General features: G+C 43.3%; 1 protein-coding gene across 4 annotated transcripts in view; it reads left to right on the top strand.

The window, feature by feature from the left end:
- Positions 1-1,592: 1,592 nt before the first annotated feature.
- Positions 1,593-19,957, top strand: part of LOC138210673 (NACHT and WD repeat domain-containing protein 2) — a 48,904-nt gene continuing 30,539 nt past the window's right edge. Inside the window, exons 1-4 of one of the 4 annotated variants that reach the window (XM_069169956.1) lie at positions 1,593-1,681; positions 2,833-3,002; positions 4,455-4,626; positions 14,976-15,064. In XM_069169956.1, the coding sequence (XP_069026057.1) occupies positions 4,476-4,626; positions 14,976-15,064 (240 nt within the window). In that variant the 5' untranslated portion in view covers positions 1,593-1,681; positions 2,833-3,002; positions 4,455-4,475. Of the gene's footprint in view, positions 1,682-2,832; positions 3,003-3,238; positions 3,407-3,451; positions 3,709-4,129; positions 4,240-4,454; positions 4,627-14,975; positions 15,065-19,957 lie in introns of those variants that run through there. The other 3 variants (XM_069169952.1, XM_069169953.1, XM_069169955.1) reach the window with 3 other exon arrangements.

Here is a 19,957-nt window from a genome sequence, read left to right as displayed (position 1 = left end):
TATATATTTTTTTTTTTTTTTTTTTTTTTTTTTTCTACATACATTCGCAAGTATATTTTTCCCAAAACATGCCATATTATGTAACACCCATGTTTTTTGTTTTTTCCATACTTGACAAACTTGTTTTACTTGTATAAGAATGAGAAGAGTAAACTAATGCTAAAATGGCAGCTTTGAAAACACAGGATTGAATCTACCTTCATTGGCTTTTTTTTCTCATCGAACATTTGATTCTATTTTTTTTCTGTAAGCCTTGATTGTCCCCTTCTATTTACAAAGTTTAAAGTGAACATTTGGTTTGGAAGATTAAAGGCCATTTATAATCGATCCACCAGCCAAATGACAGTATGACATGAAGACGTCCTTTCATGGGCTTAAAAACGGAATATGGCCACGTGCGGTTGAGAACTCTTGATCATCGAGTCTGACCTGGCGCCGCTAAACTATTGATCAGAGCTTCCGTTTTCTTTGCGGTGATTGCAGTCTGGAAACCCTGTTCGCACAGCCACTCTGAATGGAGGACCACGCAGCGACCAGTGTTGTAGGTGAAGGGCGATGACGTTGAAGTTTCTTTTTAAATGTAGTTGCAGCGCTGGTTGAGCCTCAGTGCATATGGTGCGCATACAAAGGCTGCTCCGATTGCTTCACAATTAACCTGAGGTCTCCGCCTACGCCACATAGGATGCAACGATTGGAAGCGATTCCCAGTGGAGCATGGTGGAACAAATGTATTCATGCATTAACGCCGGGCTACTCTGAGTCAGCTACCTAGAAAAGTCCAGTTCAGGGTGAACGTTTCATTTCATTAGTTAATGTCGTGGTACCAATGGGTGGCACACAGAAATACAATACAATACAATACAGTCTTTTCTGACTCCCACTCTCTCCGTTTTTTTCCAGCTGTTTTGCAGAACCAACCATCCATCACCAGCCAGTCGCTGTGGCTGCGGCTGTGTGTGTGTGTGTGTGTGTGTGTGTGTGTGTGTGTGTGTGTGTGTGTGTGTGTGTGTGTGTGTGTGTGTGTGTGTGTGTGTGTGTGTGTGTGTGTGCCAAGTGAACAGCTAGTGTCTGTCCTTTGTGTCTGTGTGTCTCCCAGGTGACACATCACATCTCGTCACTGCTGTGACTCACATTCGCTTTGAGTGGTCCGGGGTTTGGGGAACAGGAACACATACATAGATGCCAAACAACTCAACAACTTACAGTCATTGCACACGTGCTTGAATGCGCACGCATGCTCCAACACTCACCCAAAGGTGTCACGCTCGGTGGGGGGGCAAACAAACTGGGGAGCGATGCTAAATGATTTAAGGGGGCAGAGCTGGACGGCAGCCCTGGAACATTCCAGAAATTAAACATTTTTACACCATTTTTTGACTCGCCACGTCACATCACGCCAACAAGCTGCGTATCCTTTCAGAAGGACTGCGCGGCACTAATCCAGTGCAGGTGTGCTCGTGATTAACCGACTGGGTGTTATGAGAGGGAGCGGAACAATCAAGTAAAGAAAGGTCACAACACTGTTGGGAACAAGGCTGCGGTCCCCGGTGTTCCACTTGAGCTTTTCCGGAGTCTCAGTTTTGTTCTGGTGTGAGCTGGTGGCCCTGCAGGCTGCCTTAAATGGGTCGGTGTGAGGCTGCAGAGCAGATTCATCCTCCGGACCTGCAGCAGTAAGTCAACAGTAAGTCATCCTGTGTCGAATTGTTTTATCTTATGGAAATGTTGTCTTATTTGCAGTCACGGTCATTTGTCCTCTAGGCTTTAAAATCTGTCAAAGATAAGTTAGATGAGTTATATTTGAATATCATGGTGCATTTAGTGCGGCAGGCAATGTTTCTTCGCAATTGTCCATTATGCTATGTTCAATCATCTATTTAAAACGTTTTAATTATTCCTTTGTTGTCATTGTTTAAGTTCTGGCTATGTAAAAGAGAGAGATATGGGTGAGAAATGCAGAGTGACTTAAAAATCTCAGTAAGATGGTAAAAAAAAATTAGTGGAGAATATATTAACCGAGGATATGATGCATCCATAGTCCAATTTTTCTTGTATATGATCATAATGTAAAAGCATTAGTGCAGAGGCTGAACTTAAGGTTCAGGCAACAGACACGCTCTTTATCACAGTCAGAGAAATGCTTGAACGCCGAGACTGAGAGGGGAGAAAAAATATATGGTTCAGCGTTTCCACCTCACAAGAACAGCACAGTAATCAATTCCGTTTAGTACAAATCCAATGCACTTAAAACTTCCAGCGCGAATAACCAGAAGCTGCAGAGCAGAGGTACATTTATCGATAAAGCAATTAATTCAAACCCCTCCTCCTCCTCCTCTTCCTCCTCTAACTGCTGTTCCCACATCCACGGAAAAGGACACTCGGGTGACTCAAAAATAAAGTAACGCATTAAGGCCTACAAGTCACTCAATTAAAATAAGACATCGACCTCGGCAGCACGGTGTAAAAACGTACATATTTAAATGTTTTATACTTCAAAGTTTTCCTGCAGGGACAGAAAAGTCTGCTGTCTGCTTTTTCCTGATTTTAAACTATCTCGCGTTTTTGCCTGGTGATCTCGAGAGACTACATGTGCTTAAACTAACCAGGTAAACTCGCAATGTCATCATTAGCAAATGGTTCATATTTAGTCAAATTTTGGTCAAAACTAATTTAAAAAATGTAATGTCGGTGATTCAACTTTCTTCTGTGTTAACTGGGTGGAAAAGGAGGATATAAACGCTGACCGTTGCTTTACGAGGCTCGTGACTGTAAATGGTTGTAACGTCATTTACGGAAGCACACTGCTGACTCTGCGGTCCAATGCAATTTGAACAGGGACCGGGTGAGTACCAGTCCGGAGGGAGGAGAGGAGGGAGGAAGGCGTAAAGAGCATCCAGAGCCTCTCTGTCACCTCCATCAAGGAGAACGCGAACAGATAGAGCCCGGCCGGAAGTAAATAATAAGACTTTCAACGTAAAAGCGTCGCTTCAGGGGACGAAGGCGAGGTGAGTCTGGGGCTTTAAGCTGTCCAAAAAAAAAACAGCACTTCAAGTAAAACATCATTTTGAAAATTATGCTGCTTTCACGTGCACGTTTTTAGTAGCCTGCCAGGTACACGTACGGCACACTGTACTTTATAAACCTAAATTGGTGTTTTATTTTGAAATTATCAACCGCTCGTCGCCGTCTTATTTTTGCGGACTTCACACACTCTCCGGTGTGTCTCAGAGCTCGGTCGGCTCGCAGAGACAGCAGGATGCCAAGGAGAGCACACCGAATCACGGCGTCCGTCTTACCGTCTCCCGACGTCGTCCCTCGGTCACAGCAACTCTGATGGGCGTTTTTATCTTCCCTTTACCGTCCTCGACGCTTGGATATTTTCGGAAGCCACGAAATGAAGCGAATGAATGTGAGCAACAAGAAGTATCCTGTTGTTGTGCCTGTCTCCAGCATCACTAGTAGTCAAGTACTCTCTGTGGATGCGGTGCCTCACTGATTTTTAGTTGTCTGTTTTCAGAGGATTTGCTGTAGTGGTCAGTAGTGGACTACCCAACTTTCCCCCTTGCTTTTTGTTGTCTTTTTCGAGGTTTTCCGTCTTTGAAACAAAGATTTCAGGATAGACCAACTCCAGAAAACCAGCGACTTGACATCTGCTCCTGGCGGAATAACCATTCTTAGCGGTTATTCGCCTTTACAAGCATCTTCTCTGGGGTGGGAATACGACTGATGCTTGCCTTGCTCGTCTATTCGAGTTTTTTTTTTTTTTTTTTTTTTTTTTTTTTTTTTTTTTGTATCGTCTCGTTCTGTTTGTCTGTTTGTCCCACAGTGGCATGAAAATTCATGAATGCGTCCAAGGACATGTATACAAATTACGCATGCACCATGACGGTAGTAGGCTGTGCGTAATCTCCTATTATTACATGAATGCAATAACAAATACATTCAGTGTCATTCCTGTGTTTTGGAGATGATTTGGCAGATCCATCCTAACTTGATTGATGTGCGTGTGTGTGTGTGTGTGCGTGTGTGTGGATGTGTGCGCGCGCGCGTGTGTGTGTGTGTGTGTCCGGGGCGTTATGACTATGGCAAAGCCACGTATTTAACCTTTATTTTTTATTTTTTTTATTTTAAGTGAGAAACGAGCAATCAGAGACCGCGTTTGAAATCCTAACTTGGACAAGTGGAGCATATTCTTGCACGTCCTCGCCTGTAATCCTATTGGTGCCTGTAAATGTTGTCAAAGTTAGTAGCCAATTAAAAACCTATTAGTTGCAGCTCCGTGCCTTTGCCATAATTAACGCCTCTTGTGTGTGGCTGGATCAGGGGAATCTGCGCGTAAACATGCACGTCTATCCATGTGCCTGCGTGTGCGCCCCTGGCCGCGCTAACATGCCCCCCCCTCCCCCTCCCCTTCTGTGTGCGTGTGTGTGTTTGTTGGTGTGCGTGCGTGTCTACAGCCACGCTGGAAGTCGCCTCCCATGTGGCCGTCGGGAGTGGGGAGCAGGCAGCCCTGCCCGCGGGAGTCGGCGCTGCGCAGGGCGGCCATCAGTGGCAACATCAACGCCCTGCCGCCGCACCACGTCCCCACCGGCCGCAGCGTCCGGGTCTTCGTCAGTGCCAACCCCGACGGTAAGAGGCAGCCTGACACCCTTCTCCACAACCCCCCCCCCCCCCCCCCCTCCCCGCACACTCTAGTGAAGCCTCGCAATGACAGACGACTCATTTCACAAATATTTCAGCTTTTAACACTCTCCAGCTTTTACAAATGTTTTTTAAATGTTCTGCTGGGAAAACGAGTGAAGAAATCACAAGTGAAATTTACTGCATTCAGCCACATGAATTTGACTCAAGCGTCTTGAACTACAGAATAAGGTTAATGCATTTGGACGGTGATCCAGTATTGATTCAGGTCTTTTATTTTTTGTGAGAAAAGTCAGGAATCACAGATCAAGGTGCAGTCTATTGACGGGGCACTGACCCCTGGCCCCTGACATTTTAAAAGACCCACTTATATCTAATAGTAGTCTTATGATATCTTGAATTAGGTTACATCTGACCATATGACAACTTGACAAAAACAAATGAGTGCGTGTGTATTCCAATAATTGCAACGAAACAACAGCTTGCTTTCAACACATGGTGTGAGCAGAGTGCAAGACAGTTGGGTCGTGAGGGAGACACCCAGTTGCAGCTCTGTATTTGAATATGCCCTGTGGGCAAGGGGGTAAAAATAGGCTCAGTAAAACTGGAGTAAACAAGGCAAGGGAAGTAGAGTAGGCTATGAGCGAGTAATAGAGAAAGGGAGGAGAGCGAGAAGGAGGACATGCCAAGGATTAAAGAAAGGAGGATGCGTTTGTCGATACATCACTGTCATTCGCTTTCCTTCAGTGAGCAAATTGCTGTAGACGCCAAAACAATCCACAAAAAAAACAACACAAATGAGTTGACCTCAGATTATTGCACTGTTAGGGCGCCGCAGGAGAAGTCTGGCATTGTTTAGCCACCTGTAGCTGACTCAGTCATTCAGGGCATCCCGTTTCAGCACGAATTTAACGCTCCAATCTGCATGCGGATGGGAAAAAAAAAAAAAAAAACGGAGCAGAGGTAGTTCTTTGTACGCCGTCGGCACAAATGGAAAGACACGCGTCTCAGCCGTGAGACGCGAAGAGAGCTAATTATGAGCTGCTGTTTCCAGCCAACTGATGCTGGGATCCGTGTGCCATATCGTAGTAATGAAGCCATGGAGGTACGCTTTCTGTCTGACTTCAAACAGTAGCACAGAAACACGGCAGACTTTCCCCCACTTTGATCAAATCAGTTCAGTCTGTTAGAGACATTGTCAGCTACAAAACACATTCATACTGCTCTCAGACACGCTCCTGTACTTCCAAACTGTCTTCACTGCGTGACAAACCCTCACTGCTGCTGCTACATACAAGTAAAACGTAGTATTTATATGCGTGACCCAGGTCTGCCCTCAGCCCTGCATCTCCATGTTCACTAGAGGGGCTGTCCATGCACGTATTCAACACCATTTACCTTACTGTACATGTAGAATATGATCTAATCCGACAGGCGGTCCAATAACGTGGACCAAGTGGATGAAATTGGCATTTTATTGGCCACTCAGTCACAGTTCGAATCCACATCTCGACTTCAGCATCACCCTTTTTTATTTAAAATCTCACCAGAGGCATGACGCTGCACATTTAGTGAAAGAAGTAGATGTGTGAGCAGTGAGTGCTTTGACAAAACTTCCTCATTCAACAAAATATACGTCACACACAACCCCGTATTGTCACTATTTGTAATACTAGACAAGAAAGGTGAATAGAGCCGTCGCACGATCGTAACTGCACTTTTTCTTTTTTATTAAGTCTGTGTGTAATGGGTGGGCCGGAGTGAGGGGTGGGGGGGGGTTCTCTGCTTTGAGCTACAGCATCCAAAAATGGTATTGTGCTCTTGTGTTTTATGGCTCTGATGAAAACACTGACCCTGATGCCCTCAATCAAAAAAGCCACAGACAACTGTGAAACTCTGCCACCGCTGTATTTACCCTCACAGACCTCTGCGGTTTTTGTTTGTGTCGCCTAAAAAGGGGCATGACACTCAATTTGTATTGGAATTTTTTTTAAAAAAGAAGAAAAAAAAAGGCCCATTTTCTTCCCCAGAAGAATTTGATGCAAAAAAGTAGTTTTTAGAAATCAACACAGCATGCAGAAGTCACAATAGAAAGTTAACTTGTGGGAATTGGCAATTTTTTTTCAGATATTACCCTATTACATTTAGGTGTTGCAGCTACAGTAGGACTTCTACCTACGACCAAACTACTCACCAAACTACGAGACAATTTGGTAGCTTAATTCTCATGACAAAACCACGTTTCCAATGATCCCCGTCACTTCCCGTTTAGCTATGTTTACCAGTCAACTCGCCTGCGGTTTGAAAAGTCGAAGAGCCTCGCTTGAAATGTAAATGAGGAGTTTATTGGTGTTGACAAATCAAAGTTTGGTTTGGAAAGGCGGCGTTTGTGGCAGAAGGCAGAACTTCTATCGAGTACATTTTGAGAAATAGCCAATTTTGCAAAATTGCGAGTTCTCGTAAATACTGCGACGCCAGGTTGAATTTCCTTTAATTATTTTGATCGTGATTTCCTGAAAGCGACTGTTTGCCAAAATGTGAAGCCAAACCACTAATTTGAGTGAATTTACATTCTCCTTCCATGATGTTAATTAATTATTCAAGTTCTTGGCTCAGGTGGATCAGAGTGAGTGTGTGTGTGTGTGTGCGTGTGTGTGTGTGTGTGTGTGTGTGTAGCCACAGCCGATCAATTAAAAACCCCACTATCTGTTCTTGCCAGTAGCCAGACGGCAGCGACAAACCAGAGAAAAGCCTAACGTGATTTATTTCTGTGTGTTTGTATGTAACGCTCCGTGCATTATGCAGCCTGTCTCAGTGGTCGATGTGTGTGTGTGTGTGTGTGTGTGTGTGTGTGTGTGTGTGTGTGTGTGTGTGTGTGTGCCCGCCCGTGTGTTTTCATGGAGATCCATATAAGCATATCAAGACAACTCCATTACCTTGCTGTAGCCACCTCAGGGGCTCTGGCATCGCCTGTTTCAGCCAGCTATTTGTATGCAAGCAATCACTTAAGCTGTTTGGAGTTGATAAAAGCACGAGGCCTTCGGGATATGATACATAAAATCCTCTAACCCTCCAACGCACCATCATCGAGGCTGCGGGATGTCACCACAGAGACGACTAATAACATTACATTCAACCCCACAATTATTCCCACCGTTCTAATTCACTCTATTTATCTTCAGGTCCTTAGCTCGGATTTGCTTTAAAAATCTCTTTCTCTGTCTTCCTAATTATCCACTTTTTTTGAATTGAGTCTGGTGAACGAGAACAAAGGAGACAGGTGGAGGGATGGCAGGTTGAGAGACGATGTCAGGGGTGGGTTTTTTTGCTGAATGAATTGCTTTTCCTGGGTCTGGCGAGTGCTGGAGTTTTGGACAAGCCCATTCTGCGGCAAGTTTTATGACGCGTGCTAGTTGGCTGATTCCTCCCCTCTCGAGGCGTCTCCTGCCTCCTCGCCTCTGCTCTCCTCCTGAAGGAAGACAGGGTAGCTCACTCCCGACTGGTTTGGCAGCAGCCTTCTAAGTGACCTCTCTCCGAGTTTTCTACAGTGCTGTGGAGCAATTCTGCACCCCCAGGACGTCGCTCTGATAAATTCAGCGTTTGGCATACTCGTTTAACTCCCCGGGTGTCCAAGCCAATTTCATGGAACACACTGTAAAAATATTTCATCAGGGAACGATGGTGATGATAGCGAGCAGCCAGCTAGATACACCTGAGTAAAATTACATAGTGATTATCCTCTTATAACCGACATAATTAACCTTGAAAACAAGTGTGGTTTGCGAGCGGTTTAAAAAATAATGGGACTTTTATTTCATGTGCATGTCGAGGACTCTGCTGGGAAACAGTTTCGAGGCTTGATACTGATAATTGACAGTGAAAACCAGCAGCTTCCATTGAATGATTCATTCATTTTCTTATTGAATTTAGGAACCTTTCACCATTTAGGTTTGCTTCCAGTTAATGCATGTTTATTTATGGACTTGGTGGGAGGAGAACTCTATACTAGGCCTCAAACATTCTTTATAGGTAAAGAAAAAAAATGTATTCATACATTTACCACAGTTGAGCAGTTGCAGCTTCACTTCACAAACTACATGACTATTTAACAACTCAACTGCAATTTCCTAATTCAGGGACACGAGCACGAATACAATAAAGCACGCAGGGATCCTAAAAGTGACCGTTTCCAAGATTAAAGATGTATTCTGATATTTATTGAAAATACAATGTGTTGATTTGGCGATTAGACTCCTCGTGTTGGTATAAAATAGACGTGAGGGAGAAACAAACAAAAAAGTCAACAGGATAAACTTCCCTCTAAAAACTAAAGAGAACAACTGTTTTCTATCAGATCACAAAATTAGATCAAATAGTGTTTGTAAAGTTATACAAAATAAGCAAAAAACATTCAGCAGCTTCCCACTAACTTCGTGCACGTGGAGCCGCCGAAATACGTCAAACCTCCGAACCCGAAGACTGAAGAGGCTGTCGAGTATTACCGAGGCTAAAAAGTCAGAAGTATTTCTTATCTTTCATTTTTGTTGCATCAAACTTGGTAAAGTTACAGTGGAGACTTTTTTTTTTTTTTTTAAACAGGCTCAATAATCTCAGTGTTTACTGACTCGTTGTTATAAGGCTGCTATTTGCTGGAGTTTTTCCAAATCTCACTCTGGCCTCGGGATGATGACAAGAAAACTTAATGTGTTTCATAATTCTTCCAAGTGTCTCTGAATCATAGAGGTCGTTCATTTTGGTCTTAAAGTTTTGCAGCTGCTACTGACTGAACAAAAAAAAGCAGCCCGGGGCTTCGGAGGTTCAACAAAAGAGCCGACTTGAGACTAAAGTTGCTGCAACTATGTTCACTGTTCTGATACTTTCAATCAAGTTGCATGACACCTTTTCATTGCCCAGCTCAAACTCCAGGACTTCATTGAACATATAAATCTGGCATGTTTGAAAACATCAAGGTTGAACCAATAGAGTTACTGGTCTGAGGTTTAATCAGGAGGCAACATATCTGGGTCTGAAACTTCAATGAATCACAAGATAACCTGCTGTGTCCATGGTTACCAACTGTCTTTTACACATGGAAGAGTCTTTTAAAAAAAAAAAAAAAAAATCATTCATTCATCACATTTCATTATAACCGAGCTGTAAAATGTCTGGTGCGTTTCTGGCATTGATGCGAACACGGTGAACTCCGAATGCCCCACTGGTGGCTTTTAAGGCAACAGCTGCTGGCCCAGCTGTTAACCGGTGAACTTTGTTCTCACACATTTTTATGTTGGGTAGACCAACGCCGGTTCTGCATGCAGCCACTCTTCTGGTTATTTAATCAAATGCCCATTAAGTTACTGGCAGAGAGACAGAGGAGTTCCCCCATCTCGGTTACACCCAGGCCAACATCATGTTTTATTGTAAACCGCCGTGTTCCCTCGGTGCTTATCGTTAGGCGTGGGTGGTGGTGCAATAACCTGCCATGGATTTCCTTCATCTCGAGTCAGCGGTGTTCACATGACCTGTGCTCAGGAAATGCAGGAACATCTGGCCTTTATGGTCGGCCGGTTTACGCAGCCACAATTTGCCTGCGAGCGTCTTCCAGGTCATTCGGTATCGATTTGCTCACCGAGTGTGCGTTTGCATCATTGCGGCTCAGGTCCAGATCGGTCAGGTTGGTGCGGGACAGTGAATGTCATCAAATTGGAGGTTTTCAAGCAACAACTTTAGATTGCAAATCCTGAGAGAGAACTGTTCTACTTTTTTGCTCTTGTGTCGTCTACTCTGATATTTTAGAACAGCTTCAGGCATTTTAAGAAAAAATAGTATTCAATCGTCACAATTTGAAAGTTATTCAAACTTTTTGACAGTTGTTGTAGTCTTTGGATGTTTTCTCCTGTTTGTACCGAAGTGCCTAATCTCACTCTGCCGCACACGTTTTACCGGAGCCGGGTAGTAACGCGCTCTCCTTCTCCAGCTTTTGTTATTTAACGCCGGTTAGCGAACAGTCTTCAGGTGAAATACCGCCACCTTCTGGCGGTTGTAGCGCATCACTTCCAATAACCCATAAAACCAAACATTGATTATTATTTTTTAGGACAGTCGCCTAAAATAGATTTTTTTTTTTTTTTTATATATATCATTTAATGTCTATTCAAAAATCGTAGGTCTGGATTTGGCTTAAAACATTTGGTGACCATGGTAACATATATACATGTCAGCGTGTGAGTCAGGGGATTTTTACCCGCATCACTCAAACAAAGCAGTTCAATTTGGGGGTCTGTCGGGTCATTAAGTCCCACAGTAGTCATCAAAAATATTTCTGTTTTTCCACTTTTGTCCTGCCTCCACCAGTTTTTCATTATTCAAAGCGTTGCAGCCAATTTGCAGCCTACGGTACGACCCTAATAATGCTCACCATCAGTTATTTTGCATAAGCTCTGCATGCCTCGAGAGAACACAAATATACATATGGGAAGCAATGAAGTACAGACAGAGCTGCTGTCAGTCCCCAGAATTTGATTTCCCATTTGGGTCACGATGATGCAGGATGACATCACCAAACCAGTCCAACCAGCGCGCAGGTCGTTTTTCAGTATGACAATTATTATTCTACGCAGACTGAATTAGTAAAACGTCAGCGTGAATGTGAACCAGATCAGAACTAAAGTGAAAAACATGGAGCAGCACCAGCCCACAAAACACAACCACTTTCTTTTTTTAACTGCAATCTGGCCTTTATGTTTCTGAGGCTCAGTAGGAGGTTCGTATCTGGTTGCGAATCCTTTGACGTTCCGGTCATGAAGCCTTCTCTTGATCGCTGACATGGAAACATGCACGCCTACATCCTGGAGAGAGTTCTTGACTTGCTCTGCAGATACAAGAGATTTTTCTTCAGCATGCAAATGATGTTCCGGTCATTCTTTTGTCGACCAGGTATTTTAACATGTTCTAGTTTTCCTGTGCTCTCCTGCCTTCGTTTTTTTTTTTTCTCTCTAAAATGTACCCAACTGTTGATTTGAGCAAAACTGACGACTTTCTATATCTGTCAAATAGACCGTTATGGAGCTTCATTATTATCTTCCTTACTGGTTATATTTTACTCCTCATATTGACAGAGAACATCCATCTAAACTCCCAAACAACTTGAAGACATCTTATGTGTCCCAACTAACATTGAAATGGGACACAGTTGCTCAGGAAAACATTTACAGATGTGGCCAAATGCCCAAATCACTTTTCAACCCTTATAATTCAGCCACTATCTGTTTAAGTTTTACTTTCTCATGTAAAAATTGAATGTGTTGTTCAATATTAATTGTCCAAATACTTCCGGTCTGGACTGAATCTGTCAGAGAGTTCTGCCTTTGCTCCAGTAGAGTGAAGGTGAGAGGAAGCACTGACGCGTTGGAGATTATTCAGGGTCACAGAGACACCGTTCAGTTTAAGACATGTTTCTGCTGAATAATTTAAATATATTTATTCAACGCGCTGTGAGGACCTCAATTGACATTCTGTCACCTCTACGGTTTCGGGGTGAAGGCGAGGATCTCCGCAGCGGATATGAAATCACACACACTGTCACATCCACATTAAGGTGGATGACCACGCTGTCACGGCATCGATCAATTAGCTGAAACACTCTCGCCGCTCTCTCTGTCTCTCTTTTAATCAAAGATCTCTGAGCTGTCGTGGATACCGAGCGCCTCTGGAGAGTCGGTGTAGATCGATGAGCGCACAGTGATTGTAAGAGCCTTGTTGATGAGACTCGGAGAGAGTAGCTGCAGAGTCACCGCTGTCTGGACGAAGGAGTTTTAGGCTCGAGTTAGCGAGGACATTTTAATACGGAGTAGCCTGCAGAGGAACATGTGCGTGGTCGGCCCCGGTGCAAACATTTTTCTTGGGCCCCAAACACAGGCGCTCGCTCATGTGCGCACACGTTTAACTAATGTTGTGAACTTCTTGTCCAATTAGCTGAAAAGCTCACGTGTAGGCTGTCTGAATTTGTCTTTCTTGAAATGTTCCAAAAAAAAAAAAAATTCTACAAATCACAAACACCTATTTCATTCGGCTGCTTTATTCTTAAAAGTTACAATGGATAGAGGGCATGCTGGGAAATGGGAGCTGTGGAAAGAAAATATATATTTTTAAAAAACAATAAATAAAAAAAAAGATGTACTCCCAGTGTGTACAGGATTACGTGTGCTGACTGCCAGTGGCCCGATGGCCCGGGTGTCCTGCACCGGTTGCACTGTTGCTAGGTAACGTGATTTGCGCCGACGTGGACATATCAAACTAAAAAGCCAAATCATTCACTGGTTGCCGCGTTTCGAAAGTGCGATTTTCTGCTTTCTACGTTTTATATCACTTTTAAATCAAAATAACTTTGAGCTCTGAAGTGTTGTTTGGACAAAACAAGCAATTTCAAGATTTCATCTTGGATTCAGAGAACTTCTAATGTGGGTTTTTTTGGGTTTTTTTTTTTACTATTTTTATATTTTAGTCTAAAAGAAAAAGTATAAAGTATAAAAGAAAGACGGAAAACATCAGGGACATTTGGCTGCATTCCTGTGTTCAATTGACTGCCCGTTAGTTGCTCAAAGAGACGAGAGGAGGAGAAAAAAGAAAAGGAAGAGAGAAAGAAAATAAATAGAGCTGACAGGACATACATCTGAAAGAAGAGATAGATTGGTCTGCGCTACTGAAATAAACAGATTGGAATATATGGAGGGAGGGACGGAGACACACACACACACACACACACACACACACACACAAACGCCAGGCTGCCATAACTCATCATCATCCCACCAAAAAAAAAAAAAAAAAAAAAAGTGAGGCAGAGAGACATGTAGCCGTTATCAGCACAATACAAACAACAACACCGTTTAGTCTGTCAGGTCACATCAAGACGGAGCACAGCAAGATGCAGATTTCAACACTTCCAAAGCACAAACAGGTTTCATGGAAATTCCCTAAACGCTGCTATTTTTGCAGCGACGTCGTCTCCCGTGTCACCGGATGATATTATACGTTTATTGTACTGTAACGTGTCGCCGACGGAAACGGGATGAGAGGGCCACTGATGCGGCAACTGCCATTTATTTAATTTGCATACTATTACAGCCGTTTGGGTTTTGATTTGACATTTTGCTCGGGTAGCTGTGGGCGGATACATGCACGGTCGGGGCCCAAAGCCTTACTAAAGATAGACCAGAGATACATACGTCAGACTAAATTTGTGGGCTCCTCCACTCATGCTGCGTATGACACGGTTAGCAGCTGAGGGGCTGTTTACGCGCCGCCGTCCACCGGGCGTGTGCGTGCGCCCGCTACGTGGTCACATTGGGCCTCTCTGTTGGGCATGTTCTGTTTTTAACTATCCGTCCACACCCTTCAGAAAAAGAGAGGGAGGAAGAGACTGGGCCTGTCCAAGTACATTACAGTAACCATTTGGAAGATAGTGGAAAAATAAATAAATAAATAAAAGAGGAGAGGAGAGGAGGAATAAAAAAAATAAAAAAATGGGACACAACAAGAAGCCGTGGGCACTCACTGTGTGACACTCCAACTGTCCAACATCATCACTGCCTTTGTAATGCTGGACAATCCCACATTCTTCAACAGCGTGTGTCACTGGCTTCTCTGCATAATTAGGTTTTTATAAGTGTATTAAAAATTAGATTCATATACACGCTGATAAGGTGCTGACTCTGGCTTCAATGCTGTAAAAGGTGAAACAATTAATTGAATAAAAGCTCCATATTGTATGAATTCATTTCTTTTTGCGGCTATGTGCCGTATGAATACTGTGAAAGTGTCCACAAAAAACAAACAAAAAAAAAACGGCCGTATGAAGCAGTTTGTGTTTTTCCATGTCATATGTTCACCAAAAAGTCAGCCAATCAAAAGAGAGCGTCATTGATATTAATACACTTTAAAAGACACAAACACAAAACAGCCTGTTCTTGGTGGAGCTCCAGAGAATGTTGGTTAAACAACAGAAGGAATTTAAAGATATCATCTTGGGAACTCATTACATTGAATGTTTTCTCTCACATTATCACATCAGTATTGGCCTCAAACATCCAGTGTCAGATTATAGTGAGTCGGCAGAATTTTTAAACTCCTTCCATAATGTTATCATGTTTAATGCTAAGCTAAGATAATGATTGGCTCTCCGCTCTAAATCCATACGCAAGTGAATTTCCCAACGTGCTGAACTATCCCTTTAATCGATTAAGCCGTGTAAATTGCGTAATTTAGTCTAGTTAATTTAAAGTTTTGTATCGCGTTTGCAGAACACTTTAACATTTCCTCTTGTGTTTTGTTTTCAGACACAGAAGCAGAGAGGAATGCACTGAAAGAGCACGTCTATCCCAAACTACGAGACTTCTGCAGGGAGAACTATGGGATTGAATTCCAGGTAAGCGACTACCTTCCTTTATTGTTTCCTGTGCTTAATTCCTCTCACGTCCTGCTCTGCAGCAGCTCCACAGACCTGTAACTTCCAGAGCATTAGTTTGCCAGCGCTGACTGTTCAGAGCCTCCAAATCTACATCATGGCTCACACAGCTGTGCGGCACCCGGAGCGGCACCCGGAGCGACCCCCCCCCCGAAGCTCCATGCAGAGGTCCGTGTACCTTTAAGCGTACAGAAGGCCAGCGGAGATAAGGCTTCCATCGGTGGAGGCTGGCACAAACCTATCTGTGGATAAGGCAGCATGAGGCGAGGGGCTTTCCCTTTGTTGTCGTCAGAGAACTGCCGCATTCTCCCCGTGTTGTCCGCTGATCGCCGTCATTTGCATTGCAAATCGCCGTCGGTAAACACAGAAAGATCACTATCAGGGGTTTGTTTGTTTGACAAATCCAGGAGAGCCCTCGAGTCAGGAGCAGATTTCTGCCATAGATTGTTCCTGGAAGGATTTGTGGAGATTTGTTTCCGATGAGGGGGACTTGTGACCCGTGAATTGTTTCACAAAACTGCAGTCAGCAGGGTGTCGGCAGATAATTCTCATTTCACGCTAGCAATGTTGGGATCACAAACAGCTCGGAGCGCATGCTCGAAAGGTTTTGTATAAAAGACGTACAACCGTAGTATTTTAGAAAACCTCCTCTGTATGCAGAAGGTTTGTTCAGACAGTTACAGTCGGGTCTCGTTCCGATTTTAGTGATTGAGGAAGCTACAGGATCCTGTTTGTACGTTCTTTACTTATTATTTCAGCAATATCGCAGACAAAAAAAACATGCACTTTTTTTTCAGTAGGTTTATGGGGAATAAAGAGGAACACGCTATGCTAATGAATGATGGCTTGTTGTTTTAAATCAACCATGAATCCCTTAAATGGTCATTAAAATCAGTATTTGACGTGATTGACAAGTAAAAACACTTTTAAATTATGGCTACACAGAGATTAGCAAAGTTTAAATATGTGTTTGTGTTGGAGTACAAAGTCCTTCGCTGCCTGTCTGTGATGTTAACAGTAGTCAGAACGAGCAGCTCGGGTCCCGACATGGGCTTTTGTAATAGCAGCTTGATTGAAGGAGTCGGAGGCAATTTTCAAGAAGGTCCTGTCTAACGAGGGTTGTTTGAAATAAAAAAGAAAAAAGTGAAATATCCTGTGGTTAATGTGCGGCAGCCGCTCTGAAGGGCGGACCAATCAGCGACAAGTGTGGTAAAGCTGAAGTCAAGCTTTACTGATTGGTTTAAGGCTTCTTCAACTGTGTCAAAATGAACCTGAGGTCTGCACCCAGTTGGATGCAACGACCAGAAATGATTCTCTATGGACTGGAGCCAGACTCGTATATTCACCTGGTAAATTTGGGTCTGGGAACAGCAGGCCGAGTTCAACCATCCCTGTCTCTGAAACATTTGGTATCTCAATCAAAACAAGACCAGCAGATGGAGTTCAATAGCATCATGAAGCAGCACAGGATCATGGGAGTTCATGGGAGAAACGACCACCATCGCCAATAACAAAAAAAAATCGATCTTTTACTTTGCTAGCGATGCCGTCTCTTGCTCGGTGTCATATTTAGCTACTCCTCTGCCTCCTTCAATGACAATGGTACGTATATTACATGTGGTTTATTTGCCATGATGGAGGTGAGGCTCAGTCAATTAGAAGTGCTTCAATCTATATCCCGTGTTTCCCTCTAAAGTTATAAGGAAGTAATGCCGGTACGAAGCCACTGACAGACAGCCGGATGAAACGGGCCGTTGCCTCGACTAAAATTACAGGTTTTTCTGGGTTTGAACGTTGTTGGAAACATTTTGGATAATTCAAGTACACAACACAACAACATATCAAGGTGTTATATCTGACGGCAACTGGAGGTTCTTAAAGATATTTCAGCTCTCATCCCGAAGGCTGTCTAATTTTTTACTGACTGACGGGGAGTTCCAGGCTTTTTATTTCTCACACCAGTGAGTTCGACCTGAAGAGGTGAAACGTCCTGAAGAACCTCAAACGAACCCAGTTGCATCCGTAAAACACTTCGACAAACCTGTTTGACACGCAGCTAACCGAAGATAGTTCTCCTTGTTTTTTGGACATTTTAGTGCAGAAAAGTTCAATTTTATCACCTTAAAGTATTGATACCAAACCTCCGTCGGCATGTCGCTCATTCTCTTGCAAATATTCACCCACATGGTCGCGTTCAGCAAACTTGCTGGTCTGTTTATGAAACCGAGAGCTTTTCACTCTGTGTTTTCCAAACCACTGTGGACAAATTCACGACGCAGCGTTGAAAGAATCGCCTCTCGTATACATCATGTCTTGCATCTACAGCCGGTTGGAGTAACTTCACGGGAGTGAACAATAGTTTGCAGACGTTCATGAGCGCCGGAATCGAACAATCAGAGCGGCAGAAAGAAAGGCCCCGAAAAAAAGGACTGTGCCTGATGGAGATGTGCGAGATAATGGAAGGAGAGTCAGGCAGCAGCGTTTTGGCTCCGGTGTCTGTGGCCACGTGTCTGTCTGGTGATTCAGCTCGCTGTGATGAAGCATGAGCTGGAATGATTATGCAGAAGGCCTGGAAGTTAATACTATGACTCACTTACACTGCTCTCCATCCTCCTCCTCCTCCGCATCCACCCAAACCCCCAACTCCTCCTCCTCCTCATCCACGCCACGTGAGAATTGGCACCTCGGCTAAAACCACAGTTGACTGGACCTTAATAATGATTTGTGTGCGTGACTTGACGTTGGTTTTTTTAATGAATTATTGCACATGTGAAATCATATTTCCACGTACTTGTCGCGTGAGCAGACTCTTTTTCTTGCTGCATTCATTTTTCTGCCTTGAATTGTAAATTTATGTACAATCCCGCCTCCCCTATCACACACACACACACACACTCGCTGGCACACACTGACACACATATGCCAAGCAGATGAAACCTAATTCTCCCCGGTCCCTCATCACTTGACTCAGTTTCCATCCCGAGCGCTCCCTTAAGAGGATGGAGCAGGATCGCAGGAGATGCAGAGGGAGGTACTGGGCACGGAAATCCAGCCCAGAGGCCGAGGGCTGCGTCCTCATTCAGTCAGTGCACAGCAGCAACAGTGATCAGGCTCCGTGATCCCCTTATACCATTTGTATCCCCGTTTCATCACCCTTTTATTTTATTTTTACGCTCACGTTTTTAAAACTAATCTTGCAGAAAAGCGAAACCGTTTTTTGGGAGTGGCAGCAGCGGACGTTCAGAGTCCGCCCGTCTGGAACTGCACCAGATTACTGATGTTCCGGTGCGGTTTAATACAGCTTCACTCGAAGGAAACTAAATATTCAGTCTCCAATCATATGGTCGGACATTGATCGCTGGATTTAAATATCAACTATTTCACGATCTAAATTATTGGTTTGGCCACTCGGCAATATGTGATCATCAGCCCTTTATCAGGTCCCTTCATACCGCCGTCCATCTTGGATCTAACACCCAAATAAAGGTGGTACTGGGACATTTGCTGTGTTATAATCATCTCAGGACAAAAGTCAGTTTTGTGATATGACACAGAGACTTTAATTTAAATGACATGAATTCCTGCTCGTTTGGCTGCTTGTTAGTTGGTGCTGCTGCCGGCTTTGGCGTTCTTTCTCTTTTTGGTTTAGTTTAGGCCAAACACATTTTTCATTGGGTCTCATTTCATGTGTATAAGGTAGGGTGTCATTTTTTTTTTTTTTAATAATAATGATTTACATTACAAGGTTTGGGGAGATTTTATACAAGTCTGTTTTGAATTGGACTCAAAAGTGTGGACCTATAAATAGATGTAATGTGCAGTAGTTGGTCAGCTACCTCTATTTTTCAGAATATGCTACCTATTAATTATAACTCAGCAAATCCATTTTTAATCCAACACTAATGTCCTCATGGATTATATGTTAGTTTTCTGTCTTTATTATTGCTTGTGTTCATATGGTGTCAGCAGTGAGCAGTTTAAGTCTGTTATTTTTTACCGTATCATCAACCAAACTAGCTGAATACAGTTACCTACTCTTATTTTTGAAGCCATATCAATGAATTTGGGGTTTCACGTTAATTTTCCAAGTGCACAGACTGAAGTACACAAGTGTAAAGTCCATTCAAAACTTTTTTTTCTAATTAAAGAGAGAGTGTCACCTCCCATTCATTTTAAGAGCCAGGTGTGTTTGCTATTATAACGGTGGACTTGCCTTGTAGTAGTCTGGGGAAAAAAATGCTTCTTCAAAGAGGAAACAACTAAACCCTTTTCTTGCACATGAAATAACTGAACTGCGTCATTGTCTTAAGAACCAAGTTTTTGTTGGTTAGATTTCTACTGTTTCATGATGGCAGAGTGCCACCAACACACCCGTGGGCGCTCAGATTGGTGCAAGTACGTTTGCTATGCAAACAACATGGACCCTGGAGAGGAAAATGACAACTGCGTCGATCTTAAACCAGCAGAGACAGCTGCATTGTGCTTCTTGGCTCCACTTTGCGCCGGGCGTAAGATGCAACCCATAAAGTTTATTGTTGCAGCACGCGACGATATCACAGCTGGGTTTGGTCATTTGCCAGTGAAAAGGCATCTCGGTACCTAATAAAACTGGACTGAATTCATTGAATAGATAACGTTTCTGGATGTCGAGAATCACACACAGTCTATTTGCAGTTTATTAGACACATTTAGTTAAAAGCAATCCAGTCCAGTCCAACGGTAGTAAAAAATTAAAAAAAAAATTAAAAAAAAGGCATTGGCATTGGTTACATTATACTGATTGGTTTCTAATATTTATACTGTATGAGTAAGGGTAGATGTCAGTTACAGCAGTACACCTATATTCGAACATGT

This window comes from Embiotoca jacksoni, unplaced genomic scaffold, assembly GCF_022577435.1.
Source record: "Embiotoca jacksoni isolate LCO1_2020_lvr unplaced genomic scaffold, fEmbJac1.0.p SCAF_47, whole genome shotgun sequence".
Lineage (NCBI taxonomy): Eukaryota > Metazoa > Chordata > Actinopteri > Embiotocidae > Embiotoca > Embiotoca jacksoni.
This window is presented reverse-complemented; position numbering and strand designations above follow the sequence as displayed.